General features: G+C 40.4%; 1 protein-coding gene across 3 annotated transcripts in view; it reads right to left on the minus strand.

Annotated features, from left to right (window-relative positions):
* Positions 1–16078, minus strand: part of DLC1 (DLC1 Rho GTPase activating protein) — a 433712-nt gene that overhangs the window by 168937 nt on the left and 248697 nt on the right. Inside the window, exon 1 of one of the 3 annotated variants that reach the window (XM_005698780.3) lies at positions 15641–15883. The exons of the other annotated variants lie outside the window; for them this stretch is intronic. Coding sequence (XP_005698837.2) covers positions 15641–15779 — 139 coding nt within the window. The 5' untranslated portion in view covers positions 15780–15883. Of the gene's footprint in view, positions 1–15640; positions 15884–16078 lie in introns of those variants that run through there. 3 annotated transcript variants of the gene reach the window in all.

The following is a 16078-nucleotide window of genomic DNA, read 5'->3' on the forward strand; positions in this document are numbered from 1 at the left end:
TGACTATATATATAAGAACACATACATTTATATGTACTCATACATATATATTGATATATATAAATTTGACTTTGCTAATATCTTATACTCTTTATATTTTTGTGTTTTTTTTTTAAGTAAATATTCTACGAGTTTTACAGCACTTGAAAAATTCTCTTCTATTGAGATATTGGGTATTCTTCTATATCATTTGTGGGCGTGCAATACATGAACACCTACCACAGTTTGAACAGTTTGACCATATAAGATATGCATAACTTACTAAGAAATCCCATCCTTACAAGAATTACTGTCACAGAGAAACTTCTACACATATGTACAGAGAGGTATAAACAATAGTATTCATTCCTAATAGCAAATGCTTGTAATAGTGCATAACTGAAAACAAACTAAATGCCTTTCAACAGAAGGATGACTAAGTAAAATACAGCATATTCATAAAATAAATAATAAGAACAAACGATCTTTTAAGTTTCAACATGAATAAAATAATTCTCAAGGAAAACCTATAGAGAATATTTTTTGACATAAATCTCAGCAGTATTTTTTTGGAACTGCCTCTAAAAGCAAAAATAGATAAATGGGACCTAATTAAACTTAAAAGCTTTTGCATAGCAAAGGAAACCATCGATAAAACAAAAAACAACATACTGAATGGGAGAAAATATTTGCAAATAATATGAGTGATAAAGGATTAATAGTCAACATTAATAAACAGTTCATACAATTCAACATCAAAACAAAAACCAAAACCAAGCAATATGATTAAAAAATAGGTAGAATACCTGAATAGACATTGTGCCAAAGAGGAAATGTAGATAGCCAACAGGCACATGAAAAGATGCTCAGCACTGCTAATCATCAGGGAAATGCAAATCAAAATCACAATGAGATATCACTTCACACCTTCAGAACAGCTATCATCAAAAAGAACATAAATAACAAATGTTGGTGAGGATGTAGAGAAAAGGAAGCTCTTACATACAGAGTTGGTGGGAACGTAAATTGGTACAGCCACTGTGGAAAAGAATATGGAGGTTTCTCAAAACACTGAAAACAGAAATACCATATGACTTAATTCCAGTCCTGGGTATATACCAAAAAAGAACGAAAACGGTAATTCAAAAAGATTCAGGCACCACAGTGTTTATAGCAGCATTATTTATAATTGTCAAGATGAGGAAGCAACCTACGTGTCCATCAACAGATAAATGGATAAAGAAGCTATTCAGCCATAAGAAACAATGAAATGTTGCCATTTGCAAACAACATGGATGATCTTGGAAGGTATTATGCTAAGTGAAATAAGTCAGAGAAAGACAAATGCTATGTTATCACTTATATATGGAATTAAAAAATACACAACAAACTAGTGAAAATAACAACAACAACAACAAAATAGACTAAAGAACAAACTAGTAGTTACCCGTGGGGAGTCGCAATACAGGGTTAGGGTAGCAAGATATGCAAACTATTAAGTATAAAATAAGCTACAAGGATATATCATGTAACACAGACACTACAGTCACAGTTTTATAATAACTATAAACTTAAGTATCACCTTTAAAAATTGTGACTCACTATATTGTGTGCTCAGTTGCTCAGTCGAGTCTGACCCTTTGCAGCTCCATGGACTGTGGCCCGCCAGGCTCCTCCATGGAATTTTCCAGGCAAGAATACTGGAGCGGGGTGTCATTCCCTACTCCAGGGGATCTTTCCCACCCAGGAATGGAACTCACATTTCTTGAGTCTCCTGCACTGGCAGGAGGATTCCTTACCATGTGCCACCTGAGAAGCCCATATAATATTGAACAAAAACTAAACATCAATAAAAAGCTTAATTGATAAAAAATAGATTCAAAAATATAATTCTGAGCAAGATGACTTACAGAATGATATCTGCAGTATGGTCCCACTTAAAAATTTTAAATGTGCAAAATAATAATTGACATTGTTCTGGGTTACTTACATATATAATAAGAGTGCAAAACCATCATGGGAAGGATTGAATCCCAAGTTCAGGACTAGAATGTCAGGGGGAGTTGGGGAGGAAATGGGAGGGAATCGGATTCAGGAGGGGCACACAGTAATTTTAAATTAAAAATTTTGAGACAGTAATTTTAATGTTTTATTACTGAAGTTAGTGGTTGATACATTTTTCTTGCATGTCAAACATTTAATTACTTAATGATAATCTTGCCATTAGTTAATTGATAACATATCTAAAGATGTTTTTGGATAAAATATGTTTGGAAGGCAAAGGTACAGATTTCAAATGTTACCTGAACTGTATTGAATCAAAAAAACAGCGAGTATGTTATGAAAACAGCAATTTAAGCCACATGAGACACTGTGATCAAGTATCCCAGGGTAAGGCTGCATGGACCATTAGCTAAAGCAACATCACCTTCATTTTACAAAAGCAATTAGTACATGCTTCAGTCTTCAAAGTGAGCAAGGATTACCTACTCTTAAAAAGTTATTAAAAGCACTTGGCTTTTGACCCTTGGAGCTCACTGGGTCCAAAGTATGGGTCAGCTTTTTTCCATTGTAATAAAAATTACAAAATGCCATTTTCCTAGACTCTATCTAAAAGCAGAGATGTTACATAAGTTATTGTGATTCAAAAGCATGCACTTTTATGTAGAGAAAAGTGGATAGCTCATGACATGGTGTTTCATTAATCAGTTAAAATACTTTAAGTCCAGGTAGGGACAAGAATATGGAACAAGGACAGGAAAGTAAGCACACACAGGACAGATTATCAATTCTGACCTAATTCAACTTGTAGATCATTTTCAGTGCAAACTGGGTAAAGAAAAAGCAGACAGTCACAAAATCGGCTGGAGTCAGGGTCTGTGTGGGTTGGTAGGGGGATTAATGAGGATGAAAGGCCATGAAGGTTCACGCCAGGAATACTTCATGGGCAAAGTGGGAGTCATGCTCAGGGTAACAGAAATAAAAACATTTTCTTCGAACTGACCTCACAAGAATGGGAACCTGGAATGTGTGTGGCGGTGGCTGAGAAGATGGGTGCGCTGTTTTGACCCATTCATTCTGGTGTGATCAGCGAGCAGGGGTTTACCCTTACCTCCCTGTTAAGGCCCTTTCCAGATGCCTTCTTTTTATTTCCCTTTGTTTCTTTAAAAAATATTAAATGTTTATTTTTTCCCATTTCCCAGCTTATTAACACTTGGCTCTTATTAACACTTGGCTAATCCTTGGGGTTTGTGCAGCGTGGCTGGTCACAAACTGTTATTATTGTCTTAAATGGGGCAAAGGGGCATTTACAATAGATTTTCAGCCTGCACTTTGAAATCACTTTTCTGAGGTTTAGCCTCCATGTTTATCTTCAGTTGTGCAAAGATTATGCTGCGCCAAAGAGCTCTGGTTGGAAACACAGCTTGGGTTCTAAGTCACCAATTTATACAAAGGATCACTGAAAGACTGAAAGAAATCTTTCTCTTCTTTTCTTACCCTAGTCGAAAAAAAAAAAAAAAAAAAGGAAAGAAGAAAGAAAGCAGCTTAATAAATATTATGCACAAGATGTTGTACACAAATTGGGATCCATTACTGAATGTACATCTCACAAATGTACAGTATCCTATGTGTAACATTTCCAGTGCCGTTCCCATCCTATTGCTATCAGGGCCACCTGCATACAAAGAACACAAATAAGGCATCCTTGGGTTGTCTTGTCACACCTCTACATTTCTCATCCTGGTGCTCCCAGCTGCACACAAGTTTTGCTGGCATTTGGTTGCATGTGGTCTGTAGCCCTAGCATAAAAGAAAGGACCTCAGTTTTCCCTGTAACTGAGTGGGACAGTATTCTACTCTGGTGTGTGCTCAATCGTTCAGTCGTGTCTGACTCTTTGTGATCCCATGGACTGTAGCCCGCCAGGCTCCTCTGTCCATGAGGTCCCCAGGCAAGAATACTAGTTCGGGTTGCCATTTCCTTCTCCAGGGGATCTTCCTGACCCAGGGATCAAACCCACATCTCTTGGGTCTCCTGCATTGGCAAGCAGATTCTTGACCACTGTGCCACCTGGGAATGAGTGCCGGCTGTTAAATAAGCCCTCTCTAGAGTTCCTCAGAGAAGGCAATGGCACCCCACTCCAGTACTCTTGTCTGGAAAATCCCATGGACAGAGGAGCCTGGTAGGCTGTAGTCTGTGGGGTCACTAAGAGTTGGACACGACTGAGCGACTTCACTTTCACTTTTGACTTTCATGCATTGGAGACGGAAATGGCAACCCACTCCAGTGCTCTTGCCTGGAGAATCCCAGGGATGGGGGAGCCTGGTGGGCTGCCGTCTATGGGGTCGCAGAGAGTCAGACACGACTGAAGCGACTTAACAGCAGCAGCAGCAGCAGCAGCAGCAACAGCAGCAGAGTTCCTATCAACCAATAACACTTAGAGAAAGAAAATCTACCCAGGTGAACTGAGACTTGAGGAGGCCTGGTACCATGCTCATCCACATGTTGCTGTGGGTTTGGTCCTACCATTCCCTTCCTGCCCCCACTGGTTTATCATCTCATTTGTTCACCCAGGAGCTACACATGAGTCAATGTGCGTGTGTTCATTCCATTTGGCTGGAATTCACTAAATGAAATTCTAGCTTCTTGTAATAGCACAAAGGAGAGGTGTTCCTTTTGCAGTCTGAAAGTACATGCTCAAACTTGTTTTCATCAGTGAAAAATTATAGTCCAAAGACTGACTCATCTGAGGTGAAAAACAATATGTTTGATGGCATCCTTTACAACCTGAGATGGGTTTCGTTTTCAAAAGTTTTATTTTAAATATAGCATATCGTAAAGGTATATGAGGAATGTCCTTACTCATCCAGTTTAGCTCTCTTTTTTTTTTGCCAGATGTTTATGTTGGTGAGAAACCAATAACACTGTCTAGACCTCTAGGATATAGTAATCAAGCATGAATGGAAAACATTCAGAGGTCACACTTCAATCTGGACCTACAACATCCTGCTATTCAAAACCAGATTAGAGATGATGGCTCATGATAAGCGGATCCACACCGAATGCTGAGTCAGTGATTTGAAAGTTGTCTGCAAAAAACTAAATATGTCACCAAAATTCTACAAGATAAAACAAAGTCTAGACATCATTAAAGGAGTTGAATCTCTGCCCCTACTCCAGACTGTCAACAACCAGATGCTACGTTGTGACTTTTACATCAGCATCCTGTAAATCAGGGAGCATTAGTCTGTTTTTGAAAAGAGGTTCCCTGAAGTCTTGGCTTCCTGAGGGATGTACGTGTGTGTGCTGAGTGTCCGTGTGTGTGTGTACACAACTGCCTAGATGTGTTCATACTGATAATAAATGCCTTAAAGAGACACAGAGAGAAAAGTGATTTGTGGTGTCAGGATACTTAGAGATTACCAAGCAAGATTTCAGCCAGCAAAATATGCTGTTTTTTGCTATGTCCTGGTGATTTCATTGAGAGGCTGTTAATTAGTTTTTCATTAATAGTGTTTCAGCTCTTGACTGAAATAATTTACTGATTAGAGATTCTTGCAGTACAGGATCAAAACTGACACTGAATTCAACACAGATATTTTTACTAATCAAATAAAGAGGAGACTGGATATCTCGGCAAATCATAAAAACAGCCTCTGTTCTCTTCACCTCCTGGTTGCCACTCTCAAGCCCTTACTGAACTTTTGACTGGGAATACATTTGTGTTATACTGAATGCAAGGTGTGGGTCAATGACTATCTCAAAAAAGGGCAAACCTTATTGCTTCCAGCCTACACTGGAGCAAAACTGTGGTGGGATACTTAGGAAGCAAACAGGTGAATTCATTCAGTTACTAGTGCGAGGATTTTTTTTCCCAGTGTTGAGGAACATCCATATAACTTATCTGGCTGAACATATCAATGCTATTGTGAAAAAAATTTTCAATATGAAACCTCTGTATTTATCATCCTCTGAGCACACATGCATGCATGTGCACATGCGCGCGCACACACACACACACACACACACATCACTGCTGTCACATCCTCATAGTGACACAGAGGCTCTTCTCTGCAATGATTCAAATGTTTTCATTTCCATGTGCAATAATGGAAAAGTGATAATTTGTGATTTGAAAAGCTAGTTATCTCAAAGAAATTTTCACGTATAAATAATGTTTATTGGGATACAAATAAGCATGACTCTACCAAAGTACAGAAAAACCAGTAATGACATAGTCTGGATGTCTTTTATTAATGTACTTGGGTCAGTAGTCAGTTCCTACTGTAGGCAGACAGGAGAGAGACAGTGGGAGGAAGGGGAGGAAGGAGAGAGGGAAAGAGGGAGGAAAAGAAGAAATGAGGGAAGAGAAAAGGAGGGACAGATACTGATTGGCTCAGCAAGTGCCTTGTGGGATCCATCAAACCATGCCCTAGAGGCTAGTTTTCTCTGTAGGTTACTTTTTTTCCTTCCAACTAGACTCTAAATTGTGGAAGTCTAGGGACAGTAATTTACGCTGTATATTTTCTAACAGCTAGCATTATAGTCAGTGCACAATCAAAATTAGCTAATTTGTAGCTAGTACAAGGTTATGCCCATGCAATGCAAAAACCCTCTGTCACTCTGCTTCCGGGGATGCTGTCTGCCTTCTTGGTTGTACAGCCTCTGAGCTACATCTCACGTTTTCTCTAAGGCCCCTTATTTGAAAACAAAATGTTCAGCTTTAAAAACTTTCTTGCTTTCTTTCATCCTTTGGCTTCTCTACCTGGAAATACTAAGATGCCACAATTAACTGGATTCTTTGGAATATATTAGAGAAGTCACTTCTAAGAGAAAATGAGGCCATGATAGGTGAACATACTTTCAGTACTCAAAATACGCTTTAATTAAAATGTGGAAGCTGATAAAAGCAGTATTAATTCAAAGTCATACCTTCTTTGGTAATTTTCTCACTGATTTAAACTCGGCATTTGATGAATAATTAATATTCAAATTATTTTTTCTCTAATTTTCAAATTACTGAAAGCAATCTAGAATGTTACTGATCTGAAATGAACTAAAAATTTTTTGAGATCATTATATATATACAAGAATACAGAATTGCTTCACTATGATTATATGTGTGTGTGTGTGTGTGTGTGTGTGTGTGTGTGTTAGTTGTTCAATTGGGTCTGTCTCTTTGTCATCCTATGAACTGTAGCTCACCAGGCTCTTCTATCCACGGAATTCTCCAGGAAAGAATACTGGAGCAGGTACCCATTCCCTTCTCCAGGGGATCTTCCTGATTCAGGGATCGAACCTGGGTCTCCCGTACTGCAGGCAGATTCTTTACTGTTTGAGCCACTACGGAAGCCCCCATGATTACATACTTGACCCTCAAATTCTATTACCTCAAGTATTTTTCTGTTCAGAGTATGATATAACCTTGGTGACTGGTAAACATTTAAGAATATAATAATTATGCTGTATTTTTTGAGGTGTAATAATTATGTCATATTTTAATATAACTCATCCATCATTATCTTTCTTTTCTTTTAAAAATCCAAAATAGGAATATCTCTTTTAAAGTTATTATGGGAAGAAAAAATGTCCTCACTTCCAATTTGGTTCCATGAGAAATTCTGTGAAATAACAAAAGACTTAGAAAAATCTATTTTAAGTCTATAGCCCATGTATGTTGAGATCTGAGATCAATCTCATCAATAAACTAAAATATTTAAAACACAATCTCCAAGTTTAGCTCATTCGGAATTTTGAATCAGTCAAAAGCACTCTGTTTTAGATAGTGACATATTTTAAACTTTAGTACATTTCAACTTTGTAAAAAAGTCAGTATCTCATCTTAAAAGAAACAGTTAAAGCTATGATCTCATAGCACTTTGGAGGTATCGAGTCTTTGTTCCATGAAGAGAATGGCTAGTTCATCAGGGAAGATGCACTAATTTGTCTGATCCTTCTTTGCAGAGAGGGTCTCCCCTTGCTCCATGGGGTTGTCCTCTGATGGGCTGATTTACTGATTTAAATTTATAGGTTACTCTGCTCATGTTCCATCCCTCCCACCTGTGCCTGATTTCTCTATCTTCAGCATTTTGGAAGATGCAGTTTGCACTATGGAAACAATAAACGGATCATGTATATCTTTAAAAACTACATGTGTTCTTTCCAATACTGCCCCTTCCAAGTGTGTCTTTTCTCATCCCTCGAGAGTCACTGGTTTAAAGATCAAATCAGTGACAAGTTTTAGACCTCTCTCAAAGTCAAGAGACACTGCACAGTTCTTCCTTAAGAAAATGGGGTTCATGTTGCCCATGCTGGGTCCTTCTTAAATTCAAAGGTAGAATTCAGATGTGATGTTCACGGCTGGTGGTTAAGGACTGTGTCTGTCTTGTTAGTTATCTGGTGCTTAGCACAACATTTCGCATATGACAGATTCTCAATACATATTTGTGATATTAATTAATGATGATGGCATATTTGGATGTTTCTGATTTTTGCCCATTGACATTCATTAATGGATTTTTAAGGTACTGCCAAAAATACCCTAGCTTAAATGGAAATAAAAATAGTAGTACATACCTCTCAGGATCATTTTTAAGATTAAAGCACTTGGTAAACAAACACTCAAATGACAACTTAGTTATTGTTATTATATTATTTGTCATAAAGAATGCATCCAGTGATAATAACCACCTCAGGCTGGGTGCCATATTTAGTTCATATTACAAAAAAATTAGTTCATACTAGCTGCTTTGTCTTTGATGATTGCCTGAGGAATGTAACTGTAGTCCTGTAGTTGCTAGTTTGATTATTAAAGGAATGAGTAACTTCGGTTTTTTCCATGGTTAGGTCTTCATCAATAATTCCAGGAAAATGATTCATAAATATCAGCGGTTGTTCACAAGCAATGTGGGAAGAGCACAGAAGGATCAATATGAACACATCATCATTACAAGTAAACAGCCCCAACACACGCCTTGTGAACAGCATATCTTCTTTCTTCAAGAATGGCCTATTATTATTAAGTGACAGGAACAAGAAATTGAAAAACACATAGAAGGCAAGCTTGACTTCACTCTACTCCTTAATCATTCCTCTAAAATAGAGGTCCTCAAGTGGAATGTTCTTTTAAATCCAGTTTTGGTTTCATGATACAGATTTTGATGCTTAGGCAGACCTGTCACTAATATGAAACAGTCGCTCCGTTGTAGCCGACTCTTTGCAACCCCATGGACTACAGCCCACCAGGCTCCTCTGTCCATGGAATTCTCCAGGCAAGAATATTGGAGTGGGTAGCCATTCCCTTCTCCAGGAAATATTTCCAACCCAGGGATCAAATCAAGGTTTCCTGAACTGCAGGCAGACTCTTTACAGATTGAGCCATCAGGGAAGCCAGTAGGGAAGTCACAAATACAACCCTTCTATTAAGCCCCTGACTTTGAACACATCTCATGGTTGTAATTGTAATGACCTTTGGCAAACTATGCTGGCTGTTCATACATACTATTTTATGCCATTCTTTTCTGGAGAGACATACTATTTTAGATGAAGAAAGTTACAGAAGTTTCGCTCCAGAAAGGGAGGCGTGAGAACTACCCCTTTCAAGTGGCAGCCTTGATGTTGAGCATACTTTTTCCTACTTCAGAGCTGGCCCACGTGCTTGGATCTCGCCTGCTGGTGCTGCTCTCTTTCCCATGTTTGGCTCCAACTATCTAGCAATTTTCAAAGCAGGTTCCAACTCGTTTGAGAAGACTCTCAGATATTGTATAATATATCTAGCCTGACAAACTCATATCCAAAGACTGATTCCCTCATCAGTGTGTGAAAACAGTTATTCTCTAGTCAATTCTTTCTGGATTTCAACCCAGGTTCTGTAAAAGTCACCTTCGTTAGAGTCTTCTTTGTTTTGCCCCACAGGTACAGAAGTAAATCCCAAGTTCCATTCAAATGTTACCTTTTCTTTTCATTTCCTTAGGACTGGTGAACTACTTTTGCCCAAAAGGCTTAGGCAAATGTTGGGGTGTCACCCTCTAGGGGCAAAGCTTCCTTGCAAGTAGAGCATAAGGAAACAGGAAGTTATACCAACCAAAAGCTGACAGAGGGTTTACTTATGACAATGACTTTTCTGAGGACTTTGCATAGTAACTCACATGATCCTTAAAACAATTTATGGCATAGATACTATTTTCATCCCTTTTTAAACTGGTGAGGAACACACTTGCCCAAAGTTACCCAGGCAGTCTGAGAGCACAGCCAGCTCGCTCAGTAACTATATTATATTCCTTCTCATTCAAGTTGGTCTCAACATCAGAATGCTTCTTTTTTTTTTTTTTACTGAAATAGTAATATCTAATTTAATACACGCTCATATCCACCCTTCAGAAGGCGACTGTGTCTCCTGAAGCATCATTAATGGTTGTCTCTCAGGCCCTTCGAAATGTTCTATAGTGTTGCATTCTTCTAGAGAAGTCTTTGTTTACTGGAGGAGCCTGCATAGTTTGAGGCATACATCACTCTTGGTTAAAAGACATTCTATTTGCCCTTACTTGCTTTTCACGGTGAACCAATGAGTAGAAACCAGTTCACAGGAGTCAGTGTTTGCGGTTGCCTGTCGTGGGAAATGGGCCAGAATTCTCGATGCCCTACTGAATTCAGAGCCAATATCCTGCACAGTGTGTCAAGCATTCTTTTTACTGGTGAAGTGGAGACCTGGTCAGCTGAAATGTAAAAATCTACTTTCCGAAAGATAGAAGATGCTGAACATCCAACAAAGTATCCCCGGGGGCGGGGAGGGGGGCTCTAACCCAACAGAGATATCTGAAGCATTTATTCTATGCCTATTGAATCTCACTGCTGCTGCTGCTGCTAAGTCGCTTCAGTCGTGTCAGACTCTGTGCGACCCCACAGACCGCAGCCCACCAGGCACCACCGTCCCTGGGATCTCACTGAGACCGGTCTAAGTTTTCTTAATTTCTTCATAGGCAATTCAGTTCCTCCTCTCTTTAATGTTTAGCCACAGAACTAGTGACATGTGTTCATAACAGGTTGGAGTATTTAGGTTTATTCCCCTTATGTCATCTTTCCCTAAGAGAATAGATTGAATACTTAAAAATATCAGTATGTCTTACACTATAGAAATTGTTCTTATCTTGTGTGTGTGTGCTTAGTTGCTCAGTTGTGTCCGACTCTTTGTAACCCCATGGACTGTAGCCTGTCAGGCTCCCCTGTCCTTGGGATTCTGCAGGAAAGAATACTGGAGTGGGTTGTCATGCCCTCCTCCAGGGGATCCTCCCAACCCAGGAATCGAACTAGGGTCTCTTGCATTGCAGGTGGATTCTTTACCAACTGAGCTACCAGGGAAGCCCTGTTCTTATCTTATTACAGGTTAAATAAAAGCTAATATTTTATTGCTTTTTGGTTAATTTGTTTAGTCCACTTTCCAAGTTGATGAAAGATACTTCACATACGTCCTCTGGATTTTGCCTTACTTTCCATCTCTCTGTGTCTTTCTCATCTTAGTTTTTTTTTTTTTTTAATTTCCTTAGAGGGCGTCCTGTTGGTGCATCAGTTTAAACTTGTTAGTGGATCTTTGTGAAATATACATCAAAGGATTCCAGCCATCTCATGTACGATAGGCTAGCATCTCAGGCAATAAGAATTTTTGACTGAAAGTATCTGAAAGCCATGGTAAGCATTAAGCAGGCATTTTTAATTTAGGGTCTATGGAGAGAATTCAAGGTGTCCATGAACTTGGAGGGGGAAATAACATTTTTATTGTCACTAAACGTAACTGAGATGTACCATTTTTTTGAATTATGAATGTTGACAAATTGACACCATTCCACACACAGTGGTGCTAGTATCCCTGTGACTTCATCATCAGTGGGAGTGAGACTCTTCCAAACCACATTACAGTTATCACAAAATACCATTTACACTCATCCTTCCTCCATAGTTATGGCAGTTGTCACACCCACTCCAGATCACACACAACTGCAGTTCTGTCCACAGATGTTCATGGGACACTGCTGGCGCCATTCAGCCACTAAACAGGAAAGCTGAAGATCTGCATGTTGCCACCTAGATACAGATGTTGTTGCCCAGGATTTCCTTTCTATGATGGTTGGTGAAAAGGAGACAAATTAAGGATGGTTGTTCACTTCAATGCTATTAATTATGGCTGCAGTAACAATCTGCACACCCACATCTTTTAAAAACACCAAATTTATATTTAATTCCCTATATTGAATCCCATGGACAGAGAAGCCTGGTGGGCTACAGTCCATAGGGTCTCAAAGAGTCAGACACGACTGAAGCGACGTAGCACCTGTTTTGAACACATTATCCTGTTATAGAATTCATACATGTTATAGTGCCATATCACAGATTTTGGGTTTGAACACCTTGATCCCTATATTTCATTCTAATTGGTTTCTGCTCTAATTTTATACATTTTATTAATATATTTAAAAATACTATTCTGAGAAGTGAGTTCAGAGGTTTCACCAGAATGCTAAAGAGATCCATTGGCACAAAAATGTGAAGTCCTACATGAAAGGATTAAGGGGCAACAGGTTTTTCAGGAGTGAAATGCTCCCCATAGCCAAGATGCCCCTGAGCCCAAGGGGAAGAGTGGCAAGGACATAGCACACACGTAAGACCGATGCACCATTTGTCCCGAGAAGGGCTGTCAGCCCCACCTGCCACTCACTGTTAGCCTCAAAGTTCTAATTCCCTGAAAACACAGTGCTATCCTATGCTTTTAGGAAAGAAAAGAGGCTGAGAATAATGGTTGCAGAGAGGACGGGAGTCAGAGAAGCCCCGTGGGCTGTGGCTGTGCAGAACCGGCAATTGCGCATACAGGGGGACGCAGTTAGGGCAGTCTGTCCTGCCACTCCTCGCCACTTGCCCGTCTTTCACTAGCAGCAAGCACCAGCTCTGTCTTTCGTTTATGTGAGGCTGTAGATCCTCAGAAATAACAGATGGAATTTGTTTTATACATAAGAGTTTAAGGCACGGAGAGGTAAACGATGGTTTGCGTATATAACACCGTTTGGAGTAGAAGAACTAGGAGCTTCTAAGTTATGTAGTGTGTGTGTGTGTGTGTGTGTGTGTGTGTGTGTGTGTATGTGTTTGTGCATGTGTGTGCATGTGCGTATGTGTGTAAGAGAGAAAAAAACAGAGACCTACATTGATTGAGAAAGAAGATATCTAACAAGGAAACTTAAAACTCTGTCCCACGGCCAAACACTCCAGTCAGGTGAAACCTCTGAAAGAAACTGAAATCTCAGATTAGTGTTTGAGAAACTTGCTGAAAGTCATCAAGGTAAAGACCATCATGGAAATAACATTCCAGGTACTATTAACAGAAGTTATCTCCCTCTAGAGGCCTCCAAACACGTTTCACCTGTCACCTCATTAACTTCACAGCATAAGAGAAGCGGGCGGTTTGGATTTTCTACTGCCCTCCTTTCTGCAAGAGAGGGCAAAGTGGTGTGATGTAGAATAAAGACTGGATTTGATGTTTAGAGAAGCGGCTTTCTGTGGATAATTAACAGCTAATATTTAGCCTTTGGCCAGTGGGAGGGGGTGCAGAGGAGACGTTTGAGGGAAAGTGTAGAAGTGTCCTGAGGTCTGGATGTGCACCAAATAGGTCTCCACTTGACTGAGCTATGAGCCAAGCAGGAGAGAGGACACAGAAAGAGTCCAAGTCCCCAGCAATCACAGTTAGCTATGGTAGCCAAAGTCCTTTCTTGTTCAAGTATCATATCTGGCTATTCTACTGTGTAAATTACCACAGAGGTTCAGATTTGTCTTAGAGAACCCTGACAAGATAAAGAATTTCTTCCTTCAGTAGACCTAAAGCTAAAGCCCCATTTGCTGTTAGAGCTGGGGAAATGTTTACTTTTTATCACATGTAAAAAGTAACTATTTTTCTCCACGAGGTCTTCATGAGGTGCTATATTTTGGACTCCATACAGACCATTAATATATAACAGACAAATGACAAAGGGGAGACAATAACTTTCTAGGGATAATATCCTTATTCTAAGAGACCAACAGCTGTCAAAAGCTCTTCATTTATGAAAATTCAAGAGGAGGTTTGGGAAGTAAGACTGTTTGAATCAACCTCTAGTTTCAAATTAGAGCACCAAGCTACAGTAAAATATTTTTGTGTTATTTTTAATAAGGCATGATTTGTGAAATCTTTCCACTTGGGACAAAGGATTTGTCAAGAAAAGCAACAGTGAAGCAACCATTTTTTTTAAAGAGTCAGTCAATAGAGTCATGAATTTTACACTCCCATATCTTATGTCTTAAACTTCTTTTGGCCAACTGGAAATTGTTATTACTCAAATCTACTTTAAAAAAAAAACACTATAAAGTTGGATTTCTTCAGGGTATCATATTTTACTCTAAAGCCACAATAAAATTATTAAATTTAAAATGTTTTACTCTTTCTTCACTACCTTATGGTAGACTTGACACTGTTTACTCTTTCCCAGTTCTGAGCAGTATTATTTAGTTTAACAGAGAGAAAGATTTTCGTGGGCATTTGAGACAAATTTACAGCCTACAATGATAAGTAACTGGCAGATTATCTTCCTAATCTGCTTTATCACAATCACAAACCTTAACTTTCACCTCTTCAAGTCATGTCAGTACAATTAGGTCAAAGTCAAAGGGCCTTTTATCAAGAACACATAGCACAGAAACCTGGATTGACACTTGGAGGCCACATGCAATATTTTTAACCATTGAGAACTTCATTCACTCTATGGAAAAACAATTGGATTAACCAAGAAGGTTAAGAAAACATAATCTTTGACCCATCCATGCAAATAGCAGAAGTATACTGACTTGGAGAGCAAACAAGAAGGAGCCATTAAACACTATTGGGGTGCCTTCCCTGGATGCAGAGAGGTTTTGTGTTTTATTGTGAGAAGCTATTTTTTAAATCAGTTTATGAATATTCTTAACACCACAATCAGGCAGAGGTTCCCTTTTCCTTAACACACCCTTTAGAACAGTCTGCCATTCTCTCTGTCACATGAACCCTAGAACGTTTGAACTGCACACTGTATTTATGTTTTATTATATTTCAAACGCCTGCCTCCAGCATACCTGACACCCTCTTGGAACTCAGAGCAGCCCCAGGCTGCCAGAGGAAATACCAGCAGGCTTTCACTGGGCTGCATAGATGACTCCCCTGCCACTCAGCCTCCCAGGCCCCTCTCTGCATAGGCCAGGCCACCTCACCAGACCAGCTCCACAGCCGACCCTCCCCGGCCCATCCGACCTCGGTGCTTTTGCCTGGTGTTGTTCATCACCACTGATTCCCTGACATTTGAAAGGTCCTTGCTTTTGTTTTCAAGGTTAAAAAAAAGAAAACAAAACAACCCACAAAACCTCTCATAAAACCTTATCTAGAAATAATCAGACCAGAAACCAGAGAGGCACTGGAGTTTCCAAAAAAAAAAAAAAAAAAATCACTCCAGAAAAGCTAAACCTCAGAACAAGGGAGACTGAAATCCTTGCCATGACAGTGATGAACTTCACCCCGTTGATGAGCTCTTGCATGATCCGAGTTAATAACTGCGCCTGTATATTTAATTGTTTTCCTTTTCAGACCTCTCGTCCTCGCCCGCCCCTCTTCGCCTCTCACCTGCCAGCCGCCTGTCTCGGGTGTTTTTCCAAATGACATCCAGGGCTCTGGCCGTGGAGTCTCGGATGTGATCACTGAAGGACCTCCGGAGAGGGGCTCTCGGGGGCCGCGCCATCACGTGGGCCTCGGGGTCCCCCATCCGCCGCCGCCGCAGCGGACTTCAGCGCAGCCCCGGCGCCGCAACCCTCCCGCGGGGCTCGCTCCTGCGGCGGTCCCTCCCCGGCGGCGGGCGGTCGCCGTGCGAGGCGGCCGGGGTGCGTGCGCGCCGGGCCCGGGGGCGAGCGAGCCGCGCGCGAGCCCCGAGCCCTCAGGAGCCGGGCATTGCGGCTGGGCTCGCGCCGCGGCCCGGGGAGCGCCGACTGCAGGCGGCCGCCTGGCCCCGCGCCAGACCCGCGCGGCTGCCACATCTGGAAAGGCTTACAAGTGAGCCAGCGACAC

Source organism: Capra hircus, chromosome 27 (genome assembly GCF_001704415.2).
Source record: "Capra hircus breed San Clemente chromosome 27, ASM170441v1, whole genome shotgun sequence".
Lineage (NCBI taxonomy): Eukaryota > Metazoa > Chordata > Mammalia > Artiodactyla > Bovidae > Capra > Capra hircus.